This window comes from Lipotes vexillifer, unplaced genomic scaffold, assembly GCF_000442215.2.
Source record: "Lipotes vexillifer unplaced genomic scaffold, Lipotes_vexillifer_v1.1 scaffold1093, whole genome shotgun sequence".
NCBI classification, from domain to species: Eukaryota; Metazoa; Chordata; class Mammalia; order Artiodactyla; family Lipotidae; genus Lipotes; species Lipotes vexillifer.
This window is the reverse complement of record NW_006774793.1, coordinates 149996-173829: the sequence shown is the minus strand read 5'-3', so window position 1 is coordinate 173829 and position 23834 is coordinate 149996. Positions and strand designations below refer to the sequence as shown.

General features: G+C 39.7%; 1 protein-coding gene across 1 annotated transcript; it reads left to right on the top strand.

Annotated features, from left to right (window-relative positions):
• The first annotated feature begins 21552 nt into the window (after window positions 1–21552).
• Window positions 21553–22572, top strand: LOC103075691 (olfactory receptor 5AU1). Its single transcript, XM_082930855.1, is given in 3 exon segments — window positions 21553–21786; window positions 21788–22417; window positions 22420–22572. Coding segments are annotated over 3 exon segments (936 nt in total). The 5' UTR covers window positions 21553–21633.
• The last annotated feature ends 1262 nt before the right edge of the window (window positions 22573–23834 follow it).

Here is a 23834-nt window from a genome sequence, read left to right as displayed (position 1 = left end):
TGTTGTGGCCTCTCCCGTTGCGGAGCACAGGCTCCGGATGCACAGGCTCAGCGGCCATGGCTCATGGGCCCAGCCGCTCTGCGGCATGTGGAATCTTCCCGGACCGGGGCACGAACCCGTGTCCCCTGCATCGGCAGGCGGACTCTCAACCACTGCGCCACCAGGGAAGCCCTAAATTTTTTTTCTTTTTTTTTGAAAAAAATCTTTTAATGTTGAAATCATGTTAGATTTACAGAAAAGGTGCAAAGACAGCACAGAGAACTCCTTGTATATCCCTCATCCAGTTTCCCTTAATATTAACATCTTAACACTACCATGGCACATTTATCAAAACTCAGAAACCAACACTGGTACAATACTATTAAACTCCAGACCTTATTCAGACTTCACCAGTTTTTACATGCACGTGTGTGTGTGTGTTTCTGCACAATTTTATCACATGTATAAATTCATGTAACCACCACCACAATCAATATAAAGAAGTGTCCCATCACCACAAAGGAACGCTCGTACTATTTACTGTCTCATCACACACACACACCCCATCCTCCCACTACCATCCCTAACCGCTGGAAACCACTGATCTGTTCCTGGTCACTATAATTGTGCCATTTCAAGAAGTTATATAAATGGCATTGTACAGTGTGTAACTTTTTGAGAATGGCTCCTCCTTACCCCACAGCACAATGCCCTTGAATTCCATCCAGGTTGTTAACGTGTATCAATAATTTGTTCCTTTTTATTGCTGTGGATGTACCAGTTTGTTTAACTATTCATCTGTCGAAGGACATTTGGGATGTTTCCAGTTTGGAGCTATTACAAACAAGGCTGCTATGAATATTCATGTATCAGTTTTTGTGAACATTTGGTGGTGATTGGTGAGTAGTATGGTAAGTATGTATATGTTTATTAAAAAGTGCCAAACTATTTCCCAGAGATGCTGTATTACTTTACATTCCCATCGACAGTGTATAAGACATCCAGTTTCTCCGCATTCTTGCCAGGATTTGGGATTATCGGTAGATTTTATTTTCACTTTTCTAATAGGTATGTAGTGGTTTTCTGTTTCTGTTTGGTTGTTTGTATTTCCCTAATGGCAAATGCTGTTGACCATCTTTTCATGTGCTTATCTGCTATCCATACATCCCTCTTTGGTGAAATGTCTGTTCATGTTTTTATCCATTTTATAATTGGATTCTTTTTAAACTGCTGAGGTTTGAGAGTTCTTTATATATTCTAGATACATGTCCTTTTGATGGTTTGCAAATATCTTTCCCAGTCTGTAGCTTGTCTTTTCATCTTTTTAATAGAGCCTTTTGTAGAACAAAGGTTTTAAATTTTGGTGAAGTCCAGTAATCAATTTTTTTCTTTTATTGTCATGCTTTTAGTGTCATTTCTTTTCTTTTTTTAATATTTATTTATTTGGCTGCGCCAGGTCTGAGTTGCGGCATATGAACCCTTAGTTGCAGCATGTGGGATCTAATTCCCTGACCAGGGATGGAACCTTGGCCCCCTGCATTGGGAGCACGGAATCTCCAGCCACGGGACCACCAGGGAAGTCCCTTAGTGTCATTTCTAAGAATTCTTCATCAAGACCTAGGTCCTGACAATTTTCTCTTATGTTTTTCTCTTAAAAGTTCTATAGTTTCGGGCTTCCCTGGTGGCGCAGTGGTTGGGAGCCCGCCTGCCGATGCGGGGGGCGCGGGTTCGTGCCCCGGTCCGGGAGGATCCCGCGTGCTGTGGAGCGGCTGGGCCCGTGGGCCGTGGCCGCTGGGCCTGCGCGTCCGGAGCCTGTGCTCCGCAACGGGAGAGGCCGCAGCGGTGAGAGGCCCACGTACCGCAAAAAAAAAAAAGTTCTATAGTTTTACCTTTTAAGTTTAAATCTATGATCCATTTAAATTTTTTTGTATTGGTATAAGATGTGAGGTTTAGATTGAAGGATGTTATTGTTTGTTTGTTTGTTTTTAACCTATGTCTATTCAATTATTCCAGCACCATTTGTTGAAAAGACTATCCTTCCTCCACTGAAATTCTTCTGCACCTTTGTCAAAAATCAGTTGAGCATACTTGTGTGAGTCTGTTTCTGGGTTCTCTCTTTTGTTTCACTGTTCAGTGCATTTATCCATTTGTCCATATCATACTTTTGTTAACTGTAGCTGTATAGAAAGTCTTAAAATAGGGTAGAATGTTTCCTTCTACTTATTCTTTTATTTTTTTCAAACTTGTTTTAGTTATTTCCTTTGCATTTCCATATACATTTTAGAATATGCTTGTCCGTATGTTAAAAATCTTACTTGGATTATGATAGGAAATGTGTTAAATCTGTAGATCAATTTAGGGAAATTGACATCTTTACCACGTTGAGTCCTCCAATCCATGAACATGGCATGACTTTCCATTTGTTTAGATCTTTTATTTCTTTCATCAATGTTTTGTAGTTTTAGGCATATAGCAAAGCAGATTCTGTGCAGGTTTTGCTAAATTTACATCGAAGTATTTTGGAGCAATTGCAAATGGTATTTTATTTTAATTTCAGTTTCTACATGTTCATTGCTAGTATGTAAAATATAGTTCATTTTTATATCTTGATCTTGCAACCTTACTGAACTCTCTTATTCTATGAGTTTTGCGTGTTTTTTTGTAGCTTCATTGAGAAATGAATTTTCTCAAGGCATTGAGAACTTTGTAGATTTATCTGCCTAGACAGTCATGTCATCAGCAAATAAGGATTTTCTTCCTTTCCAATATGTATGCCTTTAGTTTCCTTTTCTTGCATTCTTGCACTGGCTATGATTTCTAGTACTATGATGCATAAGGGTGGTAAGAGCAGACATCCTTGCTTTGTTCCCAATTTTAGGGGGGAAAATACTCAGTCGTAGTTATGATATTAGCTGTAGGATTTTCACAGATGCTGTTTATCAGGTTGAGATAATTTCCCTCTATTCCTAACTTGCTGAGAGTGTTGTTTCATGAATGAGTGTTGAATTTTGTCAAGTGCTTTTTGTGCACCAATTGATATTATTGTGTGACTTTCTTCCTTAGCCTATTAATACGGTAGATTCCAACAACTGTGTTCCAAATAGTGAACCAATCTTGCATTCCCAGAATCAACACCACTTAGTCATAGTGCATAATTCTCTTTATATATGGTTAGATTCTGTTTGCTAATATTTTGCTGAAGAGTTTTGTGTCTATATTCTTGACAGACTTTTTTTTAAGTATGGACTTTTCCTTTTTTTTCCATTTTCCTTTTTTTTGTTGTTTTGTTTGTTTTGTTTTTGGTATTATGGTAATACTGGTCTCATAAAATGAGTTGGAAAGGGTTTCTTGTATTTTCTTGAAGAGATTATGTAGAATAGATGTGAATTCTTATTTAAATATTTGGTAGAATTGTCCACTGAAACCATCTAGACCTAGAGATTTACTTTTAAGGATTATTTTAAACTAGGAACTCAGTAACCTATTTTGTTTGGGGTGATTTTAATAGTTTGGTTTTGTTTTTAAAGGATTAATCCATTTTATTTAAGTTGTTGAATTTATGTGTGTAGAGTTGTTTGACCTGTTCTCTTATTATCCTTTTGAAGTCTGTGGGCTCTGTAGTGGCCACTGTTTCATCCTTGATGTTGGTAATTTGTGTCTTCTCTCTTTTTTTTTCCCTTGTCAGTCTTGCTAGAGGTTTATCAAGATTGTTGATCTATTCAAAGAGGCACTTTTTTGTTCAATTTTCTCTTATTCTATTTTCAATTTTATTGATTTCTGATCTTATCTTTATTATTTGCCTTCTTCTGCTTGCTTTGATTTTGTTTTGCTCTTTTTCTAGTTTCTTGAGATATAAGTATTTACTGCTGTAAATTTCCCTTTCTCTCTGCTTTAACTATGTCCCACAAATTGTGGTATGTTGTATTTTCATTTTTATTCAGTTTAATGTAATTTTAATTCCTCTTGAGACTTCTTTTTTCATCCATGGATTATTTAGATTTGTGTTGCTTAATGTCCAAGTGTTTGTATGTCTTCTATTATCATTCTGCTATTGATTTCTAGTTTGTTGCCATCATGATCAGGGTGCATATTCTGTATTATTTCAATTCTTTTAAAGTTGCTGAGGTTTGTTTTATGATCCAGAAAATGGTCCATCTTGGTAGGTGTTCCACTGATGCTTAAAAAGAATGTGTATTCTACTCCATTGTTTGGTGGAGTGTTGTATACATTTCAATTAGGTCCTGTTGGTTAATGGTGTTATCCAGATATTCCATATCTTTGTTTTTAATCTAATAGTTATGTACATTGTTTAGAGAGGGATATTGAAGTTTCTAACTATCATTATGATTTTATCTATTTCTCATTTCGGTCCATCAGTTTTTTGTTTGTTTAATAAATTTATTTATTTTGTTTATTTATTTTTGGCTGCATTGGGTCTTCATTGCTGCATGCAGGCCTTCTCTAGTTGCAGCACGTGGGGGATACTCTTCGTTGCTGTGCATGGGCTCCTCATTGCAGTGGCTTCTCTTGTTGTGGAGCATGGGCTCTAGGCACGTGGACTCAGTAGTTGTGGTGCGTGGGCTTAGTTGCTCCTCGGCACGTGGGATCTTCCTGGACCAGGGCTCGAACCCATCTCCCCTGCATTGGCAGGCGGATTCTTAACCACTGCGCCACCAGGGAAGCCTGGTCCATCAGTTTTTGCTTCATGCATTTGAACCTCTATTATTTGGACCATACATGTTTAGGATTGCTATGTCTTCTTGATGGATTAGACCATTTACACTTAATGTTATTATTGGTATGTTAGGGCTTTAGTCTGCTTTTTTTTTTTTTTTTTTTTTTCCTGTTTGTTTCCTCTCTATTTTGTTCTCCCCACCTCCCCATTTTCCTGACGTCTTATGGGTTACTTGAACACTTTTTAGAATTTCATCTTGATTTAGCTCTGGTAGTTTTTGTGGATAATTTGGTTAACTTAAAATGTTTTTAGAAATAGTCTTTTTTAAAAATTGTGGCAAAATATACATAAGATAAAATTTATCATTTTAACCATTTTAAAGCATATAGTTCTGTGGCATTAAGTACATACATTCACACTGTTGTGCAACCATCACCATCATCCATCCCCAGATCTTTTTCATCTTCCCCTGCTGAAACTCTACTCATTTAAGTACTAACTCCCCTTTTCTCCCTCCTCCCAGCCCCTTTCTATCTCTATGAATTTGACTACTTTATGTACCTCATATAAGTAGAATCATACCATATTTGTTCTGTCATGACTGGCTTATTAGCATAATGTCTTCAAGGTTCATCTATGTTGCAGCATGTGTCAGAATTTCCTTCCTTTTTAAGGCTGAATAATATTCCATTGTATGGTGTAAAGTGTTTCTGACACTAAAATATATGTGTTCTTTTCTAGCACCAACCAGTTCATTCTGGTTCTCCAACATTGACTGGATGTCCAATAATTCAATTCTGACAGTAACTCCTGGAGTTAGTGCAGACCCCACAGGTTAAGTACTTAATTCCAGAAGACTGCCCCAACTTCAGACCCCAGCTGAAAATGCAGTGCCCAAATTAGCCACTCTCTGCCTGGCCTGTTGAAAATTTGGGGGTTCCAACAACCCTCACCTCCTGCCTCAGGTTCAATAATTCACTAGAACAACTCACAGAATTCAGGAAAGTGCTATGCTTACTTTTAATGATTTACTATAAAGGATACAACTCAGGCACAGCCAAATGAAAGAGATGTATTGGAAAGACGTGGGGGTGGGGTGATGCAGAGCTTCCCTGCCTTTACCAGGTATGCTACCCTCCCAGCACACTGATGTGTTCACTGATCTGAAAGCTCACTGAACCATGTTGTTTAGAGATATTTATGAAGGTTTCATTACATAGGCATGATTGGTTAAATTGTTGGCCACTGATGCTTGAATTTAATCTCCAGCCCCTCCCTGCTCCCCAGGGTTTGGGAGTGAGCCTGAACATTTTAGCCTTCTAATCAGTTGTTAGTTTTTTTGATGACCAGTCCCCATCCTGAAGATATCTAGGTGCAACCCCCCACCCCATGAGTAATCTCACTTGCCCCCAAGAGACACTCTTTTCACGTAGGAGATTCCAAGGGTTTTAGGAAATCTGTGCCAGAAACTAGGAACAAAGTACAAATATTTATTTTTTATTATATCACATATATATCTATACATACATTGCTTTAAAAATTTTTATTGATGTATAGTTAATATACAATATTGTGTTAGTTTCAAGTGTACAGCAAAGTGATTCAGTTATTCATATATATTCTTTTTCAGACTCTTTTCCATTATAGGTTATTATAAGATATTGAGTATAGATCCCTGTGCTATACAGTATGTCCTTGTTGTTTACCTATTTTATATATAGTAGTGTGTGTATGTTAATCCCAAACTCCTAATTTATCTCCCACCCCACCCCACCCCACCCCTCCATTCCATAAGTTTGTTTTCTATGACTGCGAGTCTATTTCTGTTTTGTAAATAAGCTCCTTTGTATTATTTTTTTTAGATTCCACATATAAGTGATATCATATATTTGTCTTTCTCTGTATCACTTACTTCACTTACTATGATAATCTCTAGGTCCATCCATGTTGCTGCAAATGGCATTATTTCATTCTTTTTTAATGGTGGAGTAATATTCCATTGTATATATATGCCACATCTTCTTCATCCATTTATCTGTCAGTGGACATTTAGGTTGCTTCCATGTCTTGGCTATTGTACATAGTGCTGCTATGAACATTGGGGTGCATGTGTCTTTTCGAATTAGAGTTTTCTCCAGATATGTGCGCAGGGGTGGGATTGCTGGATCATGTGGCAGCTCTACTTTTAGTTTATTAAGGAACCTCCATACTGTTTTCCATAGTGGCTGCACCAACTTATATTCCCATAAGAAGCATAGGAAAGTTCCCTTTTCTCCACACCCTCTCCAGCATTTATTATTTGTAGACTTTTTGTTTAATATAAATTTATTTATTTATTTATTTATTTTTGGCTGTGGTGGGTCTTCGTTGCTGCGCGTGGGCTTTCTCTAGTTGTGGCGAGCAGGGGCTATTCTTCATTATGGTGTGCAGGCTTCTATTTTTGCAGAGCATGGGCTCTAGGCACGCGGGCTTCAGTAGTTGTGGCTCACGGGCTCTAGAGCACAGGCTCAGTAGTGGTGGCGCATGGGTTTAGTTGCTCCGTGGCATGTGGGATCTTCCTGGAGCAGGGCTCGAACCTGTTTCCCCTTCATTGGCAGGCTGATTCTTAACCACTGTGCCAACAGGGAAGCCCTGTGGACTTTTTAATGATGGCCATTCTGAACGGTGTGAGGTGATACCTCATTGTAGTTTTGATTTGCATTTCTCTAATAGCAATGTCAAGCATATTTTCATGTGCCTGTTGGTCATCTATATGTCTTCTTTGAAGAAATGTCTATTTAGGTCTGTCCATTTTTTGATTGGGCTGTGTTTTTTTTTTATATTAAGCTATATGACCTCTTTGTATATTTTGGAAATTAATCTGTTGTTGGTAGCATCATTTGAAAATACTTTCTCCCAGTCTAACACAAGGTCTTTTCATTTTGTTTATGGTTTCCTTTGCTGTGCAAAAGCTTTTAAGTTTAATTAGGTCCCATTTATTTATTTTTGTTTTTATTTTCATTACTCTAGGAGATGGATCCAAAAAAATATTGCTGCAATTTTTGTCAAAGAGTGTTCTGCCTAGGTTTTCCTCTAGGAGTTTTATAGTATCCAGTCTTACATTTAGATCTTTAATCCATTTTGAGTTTATTTTTGTTTATGGTGTTAGAGAATGTTCTAATTTCATTCTTTTACATGTAGCTGTCCAGTTTTCCCAGCACCACTTATTGAAGACACTGTCTCTTCTTTGCTGTATATTTTTGCTTCCTTTGTCATAGATTAATTGACCATAAGTGCATGGGTTTATTTCTGGGCTTTCTATCCTGTTCCATTGCTCTATATGTCTATTTTTGTGCCAGTACCATACTGTTTTGATTACTGTAGCTTTGTAGTATAGTCTGAAGTCAGGGAGCATGAGTCCTCCAGCTCCGTTCTTCTTTCTCAAGACTGTTTTGGCTATCCAGGGTCTTTTGTGTTTCCATACAAATTTAAAAATTTTTGTTCTATTTCTGTGAAAAATGCCATTGGTAATTTGACAGGGATTTAATTGGATCTGTCGATTGCCTTGGGGTTTTTTTTTGGCTGTGCTGCATGGCTTGTGGGATCTTAGTTCCTGACCAGGGATCAAACCCATGCCCCCCTGCAGTGGAAGCGTGGAGTCCTAACCACTGCACCTCCAGGGAATTCCTGGTAGTATGGTCATTTTAACAATATTGATTCTTCCAATCCAAGAACACAGTATACATAATTCAAAAAGAGTTATGTACCACAATGTTCATTGCAGCTCTATTTACAATAGCCAGGACATGGAAGCGACCTAAGTGTCCATCGACATATGAATGGATAAAGAAGATGTGGCACATATACACAATGGAATATTACTCAGGCATAAAAGAAACGAAATTGAGTTATTTGTAGTGAGGTGGATGGACCTAGAGTCTGTCATACAGAGTGAAGTAAATCAGGAAGAGAAAAACAAATATTGCATGCTAACACATATATACGGAATCTAAAACAAAAAAATGGTTATGAAGAACCTAGGGGCAGGAAAGGAATAAAGATGCTGACGTAGAGAATGGACTTGAGGACATGGAGGGAGGAAGGGTAAGCTGGGATAAAGTGAGAGAGTGGCATGGACTTATATATAACCAAATGTAAAATAGGTAGTGGGAAGCAGCCACATAGCACAGGGAGATCAGCTCGGTGCTTTGTGACCACCTAGAGGGGTGGGATAGGGACAGTGGCAGGGAGACACAAGAGGGAGGAGGTATGGAGATATATGTAAATGTATAGCTCATTCACTATGTTATAAAGCAGAAACTAACACACCATTGTAAAGCAATTGTACTCCAATAACGATGTTAAAAAATATATATATGGGGGAAAAAAGTCAATTCTAAAATAAAGTTCTTGAAAAGGTGAAAAAAAAAAGAACATGGTATATCTTTCCATCTGTTTGTGTCATCTTTAATTTCTTTCATCAGCCTCTTACAGTTTTCAGAGTACAGGTCTTTTGCCTCCTTACGTAGGTTTATTCCTAGGTATATATAACACTTTTTTTTTTCATATACCACTTTTGTTTATCCATCTGCTTAATGGACACTGGTTTGCTTCTACCTATTGACTATTGTGAATAATGCTGCTATGAACATGGATGTACAAATATCTATTCAAGTTTCTGCTATCGCTTTTTTGGGCTATATACTTTGAAGTAGAATTGCTGGATCATAAGGGAATTCTGTTTAATTTTTTGAGGTGTTGTCACACCATTTGCTATAGTGGCTGCACCATTTTTTGGCTGTACCATGCGACTTGTGGGATCTTAGTTCCCCAACCAGGGATCAAACCCGGACCCCTGGCAGTGAGAGCACCGAGTCCTAACCCCTGGACCACCAGGGAATTCCCTTGGCTGCACCATTTTAAATTCCTACCAGCAATGCACAAAGGTTCAGATTTCTCCACATCCTCACTAACACTTGTTATTTTTTTTCTTTCTTTTTTTGATAATAGCCATCCTAAAAGATGTGAAGTGGTATCTCAATGTGTATGTGGTTTTTTTTTGTAAAGTCTCTTTTTTTTTTTAATGTTTTTTATTTTTATTTATTTATTTATTTACTTATTGCCACACCACAGCATGTGGGATCTTAATTTCCGGACAAGGGAACAAACCTGTGCCCCCTGCAGTGGAAGCGCAGAGTCCTAACCCCTGGACTACCAGGGAATTCTGTGGTTTTGATTTGCATTTCGCTAATGATTAATGATGTTGAGCATTTTTGCTGTACTTATTGGTCATTTTTATATGTTCTTTGGATTAAGTCTATTCAATTCCTTTGCCCATTTTTTAATTGACTTGTTTGTTTCATTTTTGTTGGTTTATAGAAGTCCTTTATGAATTCTGGATATCAGTTCCTTATGAGCTATATTCAAATATTTTCTTTCATTTTGTGGATTGTGTTTTCACTCTGTTGATAGATTTCTATAGTGATTTTTAGAGATTGCTTAGATATTACATTATACATACAAAACTGATCACAGTCTACTGCATTTTTAAAAATTTTTATTTATTTTATTTATTTATCTTTGGCTGTGTTGGATCTTTGTTGCAGTGCGCAGGCTTTCTCTAGTTGCGGTGAGCAGGGGCTACTCTTTGTTGCAGTGTGTGGGCTTCTCATTTTGGTGGCTTCTCTTGTTGTGGAGCACGGGCTCTAGGCATGCGGGCTTTAGTAATTGCGGCACGTGGGCTCAGTAGTTGTGGTGCATGGGCTTAGTTGCTCCATGGCATGTGGGATCATCCCAGACCAGGGCTCCCGTGTCCCCTGCATTGGCAGGCAGATTCTAAACCACTGCGCCACCAGGGAAGCCCACAGTCTACTGCTTTTATTTTACCATTATGAGCAAAATTTTGAACCCTTATTTAGATCCCTTTACCCTGTTCCTTCATCATAAAATTGTCTTAAATATTTCCTTTACCTGAATAGAGAACCACATCAGACAATTTTATTTTTGCTTCAACCATCAAACAGAATTTTTTTTTAATTCAAGAGGAGGATAGTGTATTACCTTTAGTCATGTTTTTACCCTTTGCATTTTCCTATTTTTCATTACTAATATTCCAAAGTTTCTTTTTCAAGATCCTTTCTTTTTCAAGAACTTGCTTTATTCTTTAGAATAGGTTGGTTGACAAAAATTCTTAGTTTTACCTCAGTTGAAAATATCTTTATTTAACTTTCCTTCCTGAGGGATATTTTCCCTGGATAAAGATTCATGGCTGACCATTCTTCCAGCACTTGAAGTGTGCCACTTCTTTCTGGCTTCCATGATTTCTCATGAGAAGTCTAATATTTGAATTCTTATTCCCCCATAGGTAATGTATATTTCCTCTCTAGGTGCTTTCAAGATGTTTTCTTCATTCTTAGTTTACAAAAGTTTTGATTATGATGTTCTCTGTGTGGATTTCTTTGGGTTCATCTTGTTAGGAATTATTTGCTAGGCTTCTTGAATCTGTAGGTTTATGCCTGTCACCTAATTTGGGGGAAATTTAGCTTTTTTTTTTTTAATTTAAAAATTCTCATTCTCTTTCTGATCTTCTGGGACTCTGATCATACAAATGTTAGATCTTTTGTTATCGTCCCACAAGTACCTGAGGTTTTGGGGATTTTGAGGTTTTTCTTGTTTTCTTTAGCTATTGTTGGTGGTGTTTTCTTTGTTTGTTTAGTTTGGGGTTTTTTTTGTCCCTTTTCTCCCTGTTTGTTGTTTAGATAGGGTAGCTTCTATTGTTCTATCTTCACATTCACATATTCTTTCCTCTGTCATCTCCATTTGTACTATTTTAGCCCATCCAGTTAGTTTTAAATTTCAGTTATTTTTAAGTTCTAAATTGGAAATTTAGATTTCCATGGAAATGGAATTTGGTTCTTATTTATATCTTCTATTTCTTTGCTGAGATTTCCTTTCTTTCACTTGTTTTACACATGTTTATAATTTCTCATTGAAGTATTTTTATGATGGTTGCTTTAAAATCTTTCTAAGATAATTCCAACAGTGTCATTTTGGTGTTCATTTGGTGTTGCTTCATTGAAGTTGAGGCTTTCCTTGGTTCTTGGTATGACAACTGTTTTTTTTTTTTTATTGTATCCTGGACATACTGGGTATTATTTTATGATTTTCTGGATCTTATTTAAATCTTGTCTTTTAGCAGGCCTCCAATGACACCTTGCTGGTGGGGTAAGGGAGGACACCTCTTTTTTCCACTGGATAGGGGTGAAAGTTTATGCTCTCCACTCACCCTCTGCCTACATGGGGAGAAATGCTTCATTACTGCTGGGTAGGGGTAGAAATTTAGACTTTTGATTCAGCCTCTACTGACATCATGGGTATCCAGAGGGGCGCTTTGTTACTGTCAGGCAGGAATGGAAGTCTAGACCCTCTACTCAGCTTCTGCAGGGAGGAAGAATGGTGCCTCATTACTGCTGGATGGGTTGAAACTCTAGGTTCCTCATTTGGGACTGCTGACTGCAATTTTTGATATGGTGGTTTGTAGTAGTGTGAATACTGTCCAAAGATTTTCTATTCTCCTAGGCCACCCTTTGCCAGTCCTTTGACTAAAGAGAGGATTTGGGGAGGGCCTTTTTAAAAAATCTGTAATAATTTTTTTTTTTTTTTTTGCGGTACGTGGGCCCCTCACTGTTGTGGCCTCTCCTGTTGCGGAGCACAGGCTCCGGACGCGCAGGCTCAGCGGCCACGGCTCTCGGGCCCAGCCACTCCGCGGCATGTGGGATCTTCCTGGACCGGGGCACGAACCTGTGTCCCCTGCATCCACAGGCAGACTCTCAACCACTGCGCCATCAGGGAAGCCCCCAAAATATGTAATAATTTTAAAATCAGCTTGCAATTTCCAAAGACAAACTGCTGGGATTTTGAGTGGGACTGAATGTAATTTATAGATCAAAATGGAGTGAATTTTTATAATTTTGAATCTTCCAATCTATGAAAATAATATAACTATTTATTTAGTCTTCTTTAGTTGTTTTAGTATTATGTAGTAGCTTTCATATACATCTTTCATTAGAATTCATTAATTTTGGATACCAGTAGAAATGCTATCATTTGATGTTTCATTTTCTAATGATCTTTTCTAATAATTTATTTTTTATGCATTAACTTTGTATTCAGGTCCTTGTAAAATTAACTTATTAATTCTGTAGATTCATTTTGGACTTTCTATGTATTCAATCATGTCTGTGAATAATAAAAGTTTTCTTTCTTCTTTTTCAATACCTCTTATTTCTTCTTCCTGCCTATTACACACTATTGAATACAAATTGTTCAGTTCAATATCAAAACAAAATTGTGATAGAGGACAACCCTGCTTCATTCCTGATCTCAGGGAGAAAACTTTTACTATTTATTGGATTTTAATAAAGCCAATAAACATGATGCTTGCTGTAAAGTGTTTGTATTTATCTTGTGTTAGATTAAGGATATTCTTTTTTATCACTAGTTTGCAAAGGTTTTTAAAAATCATGAGTGGATATGGAATTTTATCAAATGCTTACTCTCCATCAATTGTGACAATTATATATTTTATCCTTTATTTGGAATTTTAAAAAAAAATTTTATTGGAGTATAGATGATTTACAATGTTGTGTTAGTTTCAGATGTACAGCAAAGTGAATCAGTTATATATATACATATACCCACTCTTTTTTAGATTCTTTTCCCATATAGGCCCTTACATAGTATTGAGTAGAGTTCCCTGTGCTATACAGTAGGTCCTTATTAGTTATCTGTTTTATATATAGTAGTGTGTATATGTCAGTCCCAATCTCCCAATTTATCCCTCCCCACCCTTACCCGCTGTAACCATGTTTGTTTTCTACATCTGTGACTCTACTTTTGTTTTGTAAATAAATTCATTTGTACCCTTTCTTTAGATTCTATCTTGAATGTTAAATCAACTTTGCATTCCTAGAATAAAATCAACTTGATGTAAGATTTACCTTTTTTATATATTGCTGTCTTTGCTTTAGTAATATTTTATTTAGGATTTTTGTATCTATGTTCAGGAGAGAAACTGACCTGTAGGTTCCTTTCTTACAGTGTTTTTCAAGTTTGGTGGTCAAGGTTATGCTGGCCTCTTCCAATGAACTGAACAGAATTTCCTCTTTTTCTATCCCCTGGAATTTTTTGTGTAATATAGATGTTATTTATTCTTTAAATATCTGGGAAATTTTACTGATAAGCCACCTGGGCCTAGACTTTTCTTTGTAGGGAATTTTAAAAAATTAATTAATTTATTTATTTTATTTATTTTTTTGGTTGCGTTCGGTCTTCATTGCTGTGCACAGGCTTTCTCTTGTTGCGGCGAGCAGGGGCTACTCTTCCTTGCGGTGCGTAGGCTTCTCACTGCGGTGGCTTCTCTTTTTGCAGAGCACGGGCTCTAGGGTATGTGGGCTTCAGTAGTTGTGGTACGCAGGCTCAGTAGTTATGGCTCATGGGCTCTAGAGCTCAGGCTCAGTAGTTGTGGCACACAGGCTTAGTTGTTCCACAGCATGTGGGATCTTCCCGGACCCGGGCTCCAACCAATGTCCCCTGCATTGGCAGGCGGATTCTTAACCACTACGCCACCAGGGAAGTCCCGGGAATTTTCAATAATGGATAAAAATTTTTATTAGCTTTAGGACTATTCTGATTATCTATTTCCTCTTTGTTTTGGTAAGTTATGTTCTTTAAGAATGTTTTTCGGACTTCCCTGGTGATGCAGTGGTTAAGAATCTACCTGACGGACTTCCCTGGTGGTGAGAGCCAAGGTCTCTCAAATTTCTGACCAGCAGAAATCATGTGAAATACTAAGTGTTTATTGTTCTTTTAAGCTGCTGAATTTTAAGACAATTTGTTACACAGCAATAGATAAGTAATACAGACTTTGGTACATGGAAGTGAGACGTTGAAAAGTTATAGTGTCTTTGACAGTACGGTGGGAGGAAGCTGAAAGAACTTTGAGGAAAGTGTCAGTGAAAGTCTAAAAGGCTTTGAGGAGACTGTTAGCAAAATTCGGATAGCCTTTGACAAGGCTGCCAATGGGACTTAAATAAACATGAGGATAGTGTTATTGGAAACTGGAGAAAAAAATTCTGTGTTATGCAGTGGCAGAGAGTTTAGCAACTCTGTTGTTACAGTAATGTAGGTGGTAGAAAATGTACCTAATGAAATGGGTGATCTGGGAATTCCCTGGTGGTCCAGTGCTTAGGAGTGCATGCTGTCACTGCCCGAGGGCCCAGGTTCGATCCCTGGTCAGGGAACTAAGATCTCGCAAGCTGCGTGCAGCCAATCAATCAATCAATCAATCAATCAATAAAGATGAAGCTGAGGGTGACAGTAAAATCTTTCATTAAGACCTTAGGAAGATCCAAGGTGGTGCCTCAGAGAACAGTTCAGACAAATGATAGGACTTCCAGGAAGCTTCAGAGTGTAGGCCCTCAGCAGTCTCAGCAGAGGTTCAAGGTAGAGCGTTATCTCAGAGATCTGTTAAGTTTTTAAGAATGGCATGGTGGCAGAATCACCACCAGCTTGAACTGTAAGACAGTAGAAAATGAAGAGAAGCCTTTCAATCCCCAAACTCCTTCAGACAGGAGGCAAGCTAAGAAAACTACTCAGCTACAAACACAGGCTAGCTTTCATATAAAATGAAGGATAATTTAGTGGGCAGAGCTATAATCTCAGAGTGGAGCCAAGAGCCACAGAGAATTATTCCTAGGATTTGAGTCCTAATCAAGGACTTGCCAACAAGTGTCTTACTGGATTTTAGAATTTTTGTGACTCAGTGACTCTTGTGTGCCCACCTTCCTCTACCCCCCATTTTTTCTGTAGTGGTTTTCCCATACCTGTCCTGCCATTATGTGTTTTGTGTGTGTAGAAGCCAGATGTAACTTGTGTGTTTAGCTCACCAATCTTATGATTGAGAGGAACTGTACTCAAGAAACTCTATGTAAGGAACCACATATGATGCACTTCATCCATACCTGTACCTGATTTAGATGATGTGATTGTGGACCTTGAGCTGATACTGTAATGGAATGTGACTTTTGGGATTCTTGGGAGGGGGTGAGTATATTTTGAGCGTATATTCATGTGTAAGTTGGACATGAATCAGTGAGGGCCAGAGGGAGGACTACGATAGCCAGTCTTTGAGATGGCCCCAGTGATTCTCAGCTCCTGGTATTGATGCCCTTGTGTAGTCCACTCCCACAGTGCATGGGGCTGACCTGTGTGACCAGGAGGATACTGCAAAAATTACAGTACTGTGTCACTTCCAAAAGTATAAGAAAATGAATGTTTACTGAGATAATCTGTTGTGTGACAATAGATAACTAATCCAGTGACCAATTAATTTAAATATCATCATGAACTTATGGATTTAAGCATATTTGATAGACTTTGTTAAATTAAATATTATTGTTGGATATTTAAGGATAGCTACTAATAGAAATAGAGGAATCAGTAGAAGGGGAAAAACATACATTACAAAACAAAGAAAACTTAATCCAAAAGGAAACAGGAACAGGATCAGAGGGTGGAGGAGGGAAGCAAATTGGAAAAAGTGTGATAAATGGAAAACTCAAGGTGAGAAATAAAACAAATTCAATACACCTGAAAGCCCCAAAAGGTGAAAAGCAAAAAACCAATACCCCCAAATCTCACCTATATAAAAACAGATACTCTGATTAGTTAAAAGAGAATATTCTAGATATATGCTGTTTACAAAAGCCACACACACCTGAAACTTTGAGTGTTGGTTCCCCAAAGTGATTTTAATGTGAAACAAGCTAACAGATGCAAATAAAGGGCAACAATTCCTTTACTGTAAGTAAAGGATGTGAGAAATCAACTGAATAAAGATACCTGCATGGAAAAGAAGATACAGCAGCACTCTATCAAAGTGACAATCATCTCTGGCTTTCATGGCTCCACAAAGGCTGCCTATGATACCATCCCATCCTTTGCAAAGTTGCCTTTCACAGGGTTTGTTTGATTTCTGCCTAGCCCATACCAGCTCTTCTGATAAAGCCCCCAAATATTTCTGAATGCTTACTGTGTGTCAAGGTACATCTGAAATCAATTTTCCAGGCATATCATCATCCTAGAAGACCAAGATTTCAGGTCTGCCTGGGGAAATTCTGCAAACGTAATGGTGCAGAAAAGTTGGGAATAAAGGGTTAGCAGTAAAGAAATGAAAAAAGATATACCATGCTGAGTAATCAAAGTAAAACTGTAGTGACAGTATTAATTTCAGAAAAGTATGTTTCAGAGCCAAAATATTAGCAGGCATAAAGAAGGTCATTTTATAATGTAAGTGGGGAAATTTATCAAGAGGACATAACAATCTTAAATGTTTATGCACCTTATAACAAAACTTCAAAATACAAGAAGCAAAACTGAAAAACAGCAAGGAGAAATCAACAAATTCACAATTACAGTTAGAGATTTCAATATATTCCCCTTTCAACTCTTGATAGAACAAGTAGGCAGAAAATTAGAAAGGATATAGTAGACTTGAACAACACTATCAAGGAACATGACCTAACTGACAATGATAGACCATTTGACCTAACAACAGCAGAATATAATTATTTTCAAGTGGTCATGGAACATTCATCAAAATACACCAGGGCTTCCCTGGTGGCGCAGTGCTTGAGAGTCCGCCTGCCGATGCAGGAGACGCGGGTTCGTGCCCCGTTTCGGGAGGATCCCACATGCCGCGGAGCGGCTGGGCCCGTGAGCCATGGCCGCTGAGCCTGCGCGTCCGGAGCCTGTGCTCCGCAAATGGGAGAGGCCACAACAGTGAGAGGCCCGCATAACGCAAGAAAAAAAAAAAATAAATAAATAAAGGCAGGTAAACCCAGGACATTTTCAGACCTTCAGGGGCTCAGAAGTGTCCCGAAAAGGGGAGAGGCCAAAACAGTGAGAGGCCCGCATAACGCAAGAAAAAAAAAAAAAAAAATACACCATATTCTGGGTGGGCCATAAACAAATCTCAATAAATTCAAAAGCGTTCAAGGCATACAAAGTATGTTCTCTAATCACATGTTATTAAATTAGAAATCAATAACCGAAAGATCCCTAGAAAATCCCCGAGTATTTGTTAAGTAAATCACATACCTCTAATTTTATTATGATCTTGATGGGTATAGAGGTCCTCAGCTGTAATCTAGGTCCCAGTGTACATTGGGTAACTGGAATAAAAGAAAGAAAAACTGTAAAAACTTGGTTTTCCAGTGTAGAAGAAATACAGATAATAATTACACAAGAGTTCAGTTTGGGGTTGAGGTAGAGAAGTCCTTTGGGGCTAATGACCAGTGTATTGTCAGGGATCTGGTGTGGAACCATTCCCTTCATTTCCAGTTTCCCAATCACCAGATTCCTCAAGGGTAGAGGAGCTAGTAACTTTGCAAACACGTTAATGGATCTACATGGGGCCAGTTATTCTCACTTCCTCACCTGCCTGCTAAGCCCTCATTAATGAACGTCCTCCCCAGCTGTGACCTGATGGGCCGCCCAGAGGAAAAGGTGGCTCTGGGTGTCTCTTCCCAGTACAGGATAAGCTGTGAGTGCCTCTCAGGGAGGGGGCTGCCTCCCTCCCCTCGTCACGTGGGAGGTTAATGTCAGTAGCAGGCTCTGATCCCCACACTCAGTCTATGGACCAAATGAGTCTGGCTTTGTCTTTACTGTTTTTCTAATGAAGGCTTGTGTTCTGACCCCAGAGCAATAGCTCTGCCACCAAGTCACATGTTTTGCTGGAATTAAATGGTTTGCTTAAGGACATCTCAAGCAACCTTGAAGGAGGAAATTCACTGGTGTTTGATTAGCACCAGGTAATACTCATATTTCTGGGAACTGTTAACTACTGACACATATTCTGGAACAGAATGTCCAGGACAACCATCCTACCCCACAGGCTGATCTGATTTTCCAGGACATGGAGAATTCTAGCAACTTAGAAAGGATATTTATATGTGGCTCAGGGGACGTTACCCCATGGTTTAGTGTTTCTTAAAGTATGGTTCAGCAACCACCTGTTTCAGATTCACCAGATTTGGGGGCCCGGCTATAGACTTACTGGCTCACATTTTCTGAGGTTGGGACCTGGAATCTGCACAGAAACAAGCTTCTCCAGTGAACCTTGGGCAGGGCACCTTAATGTTTAAGAACCATTGTTTCGGATCACTGTTGCTCAGAGATACTGGCTGCTCCCTCTGACTGCCGGCTCTCCGTTGTACTCCCACTCTGCTAGCCCAAGGAGGAGGGCAAAGAAGCAGGTAGAAATAAAATCCCTTGCTTACTTCTCCCTCATCTACAGGCCCCAGGCACCTGCTCTCACTCCTAAACACTCCACTCCACAATCCATTTCCATATGATAAGACCACTCAAATTTTCTTCCTCGTTTTCATTCACAGGTACAAACTGCAGCTGACAGAAATAGTGGTTACTCCAGCATCCTTTGAAAGACTGTCAGAGAGGTCAATTTCTCCACCATCTCTTGTTTGACTAACTCTCTACATTCTGAATAGTTTTGAATTCAGTGCAGGCGGGAGAAGAGAGATGAGAGAGGAAAGGGGAGGAGAATAGAAAGAGAGTAGATTTAAAGCAAGTAATAAATCAGAGGCTCTGATCAGCTACCCATTGTATTAACCACCACCCTACCCTACCCTATTCCAACCCACCTCCCTGCCTGAGTGTTGGCCACATTCCTTCTCTTCTCTGCTTCTGTCCATTCTTTTAATCGGAGAGGTACTTGCAGACCCATTACCCACACTGAAACAGTCAACTGAGGAAGAAGATGTGAAGCTGCGTCTTAAGAAGTTCTGCTTCACTCTTAGCAACAATTCCTCAACTTCCTTGAAGTTCCTGTAAATTATTCCACCCTGGGATTTTTACTGTCAATTCTTTGAAGTCCTTGTAATTTGCCTTGAAGCTGAGTTGGCTTTTGACACCAATAGGGCCAATGACATTTGCAACCCAAATCTAGGGCTGTCCACATTCCTGCAATATGGGGTTTATTATAAACTAGAGACTGTTGGGTTAAGAATGGCTGAATATTACAACTCGGTGACCAAATAAATCAGTTATGCTCCACGAGCTCTAAAAGAAGTTACCGAGTCTCCAATTTGGTATTCAAATTTGCCCTCGTATTTTGTCTCTTAACTTCATCAGGGCATGTTACCTCTTCGGGCATTGCCATGCTTTCTACTTGTCACCATTCACCACTCACAGTGTTCTATCAACAGCCATAGTGCCTTCATTACCTACTTGACAGGTAAATTTAGTCATCCATATGTCCAGAGTCTTCCGCTGCTCTGGCCGTTTGCTGATTCTGGAAAGTCTGCCAGTGGGATAAACTAGAATCTTTTGCCTGTTCATTACAGCTCTTTCCTCTCTGGAATCCTCCCAACATCTTTCACAGCTGTATTATTCATTTACTCTCCTCAAGGCAGAAGGAGGGGGCTCAATTTTGTCCCTTTCTATCCTACCCCAATCACATCTGCTGGTTTCAAAATCTTCACAACTGAAGATCCTCACCAAAGAGCACAGGGTACTTAACTGACTCCAGAGCCCAGAGGTAATTCAGGAACCGAGCAGCCAATGCAGCAGAAGAGAGTGTGGTGCTTAGGTGATGCATCATGGCTTTGTTCATTCTCTGAATAGAAAGGGCATTTTTACAAAGCCCTAGTCCTAGGGAGGGGCTGTTCCTTCCCTGCTGGCCCAACAGCCCTTGAGAACAAGGTGATTCTACTCAATGGAAACGATGGTGACTTCGTGAACGATGGGTGGCATTTTCCCTCTGGCTGATGCTCCCGAGTGCAAGGTCTCCGCCCGCTCTCTACAGCCCTACACCATCCCCATCTCTCCACATCCCGACCCCCATCACCTGTAGAGTCCATAGTAGTGCCTGGCTTGGGCCAAGTTCTGAGAGGCGATTTTATAGCTGAGCCAATGAACGACCTTCAACTCCTCTAGAACACTCAGGATCCTCTTAGTCACTCTTGCTTAGTACACGTGTCTCTGTCTATTTTGTTTGGTAGTAGGTTGCTTGCCAAATCTTGTCATTGTTTCATTTATTCATTTTATTGTTGTTTAGTTTTGTGTTAGATCTATATCTCCAACAACAATAATTAAAGCTAACATTCTTTCTCAATGTGCCAGGCTCTGTTCAAGTGCTTTACATGAATTAAGTCATTGAATTTTTACAACAAGCTTTTTTTTTTTTTTTTTTTTTTTTTTGCGGTACGCGGGCCTCTCACTGTTGTGGCCTCTCCTGTTGTGGGGCACAGGCTCCAGACGCGCAGGCTCAGCAGCCATGGCTCACGGGCCCATTCGCTCCGCGGCATGTGGGATCCTCCCAGACCGGGGCACGAACCCGTGTCCCCTGCATCGGCAGGCGGACTCTCAACCACTGCGCCACCAGGGAAGCCCTACAACAAGCTTTTGAGATTAGTGCTATTATCCCTATTTTACCGAAAACTGAAAATCAGAGAGGTTAAGAAATATTCCCAAGTTTACACAGCTAGTTAGTAGTGAGGTCCCGGCTTGGAACCTTGGCAGTCTGACGCCAGAGCCTGTGTACCTAAACACAAAATATACTGTCTCTAGAATATAAACTTCCTGAGGTCAGACACTCTTGAATTCCTGACAGGAAGGACATGGAGCTAAGCATATGGCAGACGGTCAATAAATACTTGGTAAGTAACTGTTTCATTATTTAGAATTTTTTAAGATCCCTAAGAGAGCAAACTGTGTATATTTCTTTTATATTTTCCGTTGCTGCTCAAGTCATGCTTCCTAACTAACCAACCAGCCAAGTAGTGAACTTCTTTATGACAAAGTTCTATCAACAATCTTCAGAATGCTGTCCTTAGGGCAGAACTAAACCAGTGAGAGCCCCTGGGTGTTTCACCTCATTTCTGGTGGTCCTCTCTTTCTACATCGCAGAGCAGTGGAGAAATATGGAAAGGGCAAACCTGAGCCGAGGGACTGAGTTTGAGCTCTTGGGCCTCACCAGTGACCCCTGGCTCCAGAAGCTGCTCTTTATGGTGTTCCTGGGCATGTACACTATCATGCTGCTGGGGAATCTGATCATGTTCATTACGATCCACGTTGAGTGCCACCTTGCACACACCCGTGTACTCCCTTCTGAAGAGCCTCTCCTTCTTGGATTTCTGCTACTCCTCCACAGCTGTCCCCCAGACCCTGGTGAACTTCTTAGCCAAGAGGAAGGTGATCTCTTATCCCAGCTGCATGGCTCAGATGTTTTTCTATGCGGATTTTGCCACCAGTGTGTGCTCTCTCGTTGCTGCCATGGCCTACAACTGCTATGCGGCTATTTGTAACCCCCGGCTCTACTCAATTGCCATGTCTCCTGAGGTCTGTGCCTCTCTGATTGTGGGCTCCTACAGTGCAGGATTCCTCAGTTCTCTAATCCACATGAGCTGTATCTTTAGTCTGAAATTCTGTGGTGCTCACGTGGTCACTCACTTCTTCTGTGATGGACTGCCCATCCTGTCTCCGTCACATGTGGACACTTCGCTGTGTGAAATCCTGCTCTTCATTTTTGCTGGCTTCAACCTTTTGAGCTGTACCCTCACCATCTTGGTCTCCTACCTCTTCATTCTCATCACCATCCTGAGAAGGAACTCAGCCCAGGGCAGGTTCAAGGCCGTTTCCACCTGTGCTTCCCACTTCGTTGCTGTGTGCCTCTTCTATGGCACAACACTTTTCATGTATGTAACTGCCCCAGGTCCAGCCACTCCCTGACCCAAGACCGCATGGTTGCTGTGATCTACACAGTGGTGATCCCAATGCTGAACCCCCTTATCTACTCTCTGAGAAACAAGGATGTGAAAGAAGCTTTAAGAAAGGTTTGGGGAAGGAAAATAATGGAATGATCTTCTCAGTTCATCACCATATATCTTTAGAAAACTGAGGGTACTTTATGTGGTGCCAACCTGAGTACAATCCCATGCTCACCCCTATTTATAGGGGGCACTCTCTGGTCTGTAGGTGCTTCCGCATCTACCTGCCACAGAAAGAACTGATGGTGTCATAGAGACTAAAAAGAAGCAAGGAGTGTCAGCTTGTTGCATAATTGGACCCACTGGCAATATTCAGTCATGCCTTTGTTCAGATGCTTCATTCATATTTCCATGTTTGTGAATATTTTAGTTTATTATTACAAACTGACATTTATATTCTTCATAGTGAAATTCTTCCCTTGACTAGCTTGAAGACCTTCACTTCTTGGGGAAATCCTCCCCATTCTTTACAATCTCTTCTTTGTAAAGGCTGACTCCTTGACTTAAATTTTTTTTGATTGACTAATTATTTGAATGATACTGTAACAAAAATTTCAAAAGCTCAGATGATGTTCTATTGTCTTTACTGACTTTTTTTCCTGGCCAAATAGCTACTTAGTCACTTCCAAACTGGATAAACTTGAGCAGGTTACTAAGCTTTTCTGAGCCACAGATATCTCATCTTTTAATTGGTGTGAGTTTTAAACTAAGCATTCAATTAGATATTGCAGGTAAATCATTCAGCACAAGATAGGCATTTGTGGACTTCCCTGGTGGTCCAGCAATTAAGACTCTGCACTTCCACTGCAGGGGGAACAGGTTTGGTCCCTGGTCGGGGAACTAAGATCCTGCATGCCACACGCCCCATCTTTTCCTTTCTATCAGCCCCTAAGTTCTCACAAAGTGAGAGAGAGGAGTACATGTTCTGCCATTCACAAAGGTTTGTTGTCCCTGCTTGGTTCTTGGTAGTTTATAAGTTGTGATTGAATCAAATTAAATCTTTTTAAATAAGAAGAATCACATAGAGGGAGCTCAATCAAACATAATATTCCTGGGCTCTCTGTGCTCATTGACACACTTGAGGAAAATAAATCAGGCAAGGGGGGACCTGCCTCTGGCCGGTGCTTCCATGACTGGGTCAGCAAGGTCTGCCTAACTCTGGAGTTTAGTTTCCAAAGTCCATTTCCCACAGATGCAATTCATGAACTCTAATCTAGCCTTTAATGGTAATATGACTGATATTTTTCTCCCTGATTACATCTTATGCTTTTTCTACATTGTTCAGAATCACAAGGGAAAGAATGGTGCTATATATATTGACACACCCACACAAAGATCCTGACACTGAACTTGTG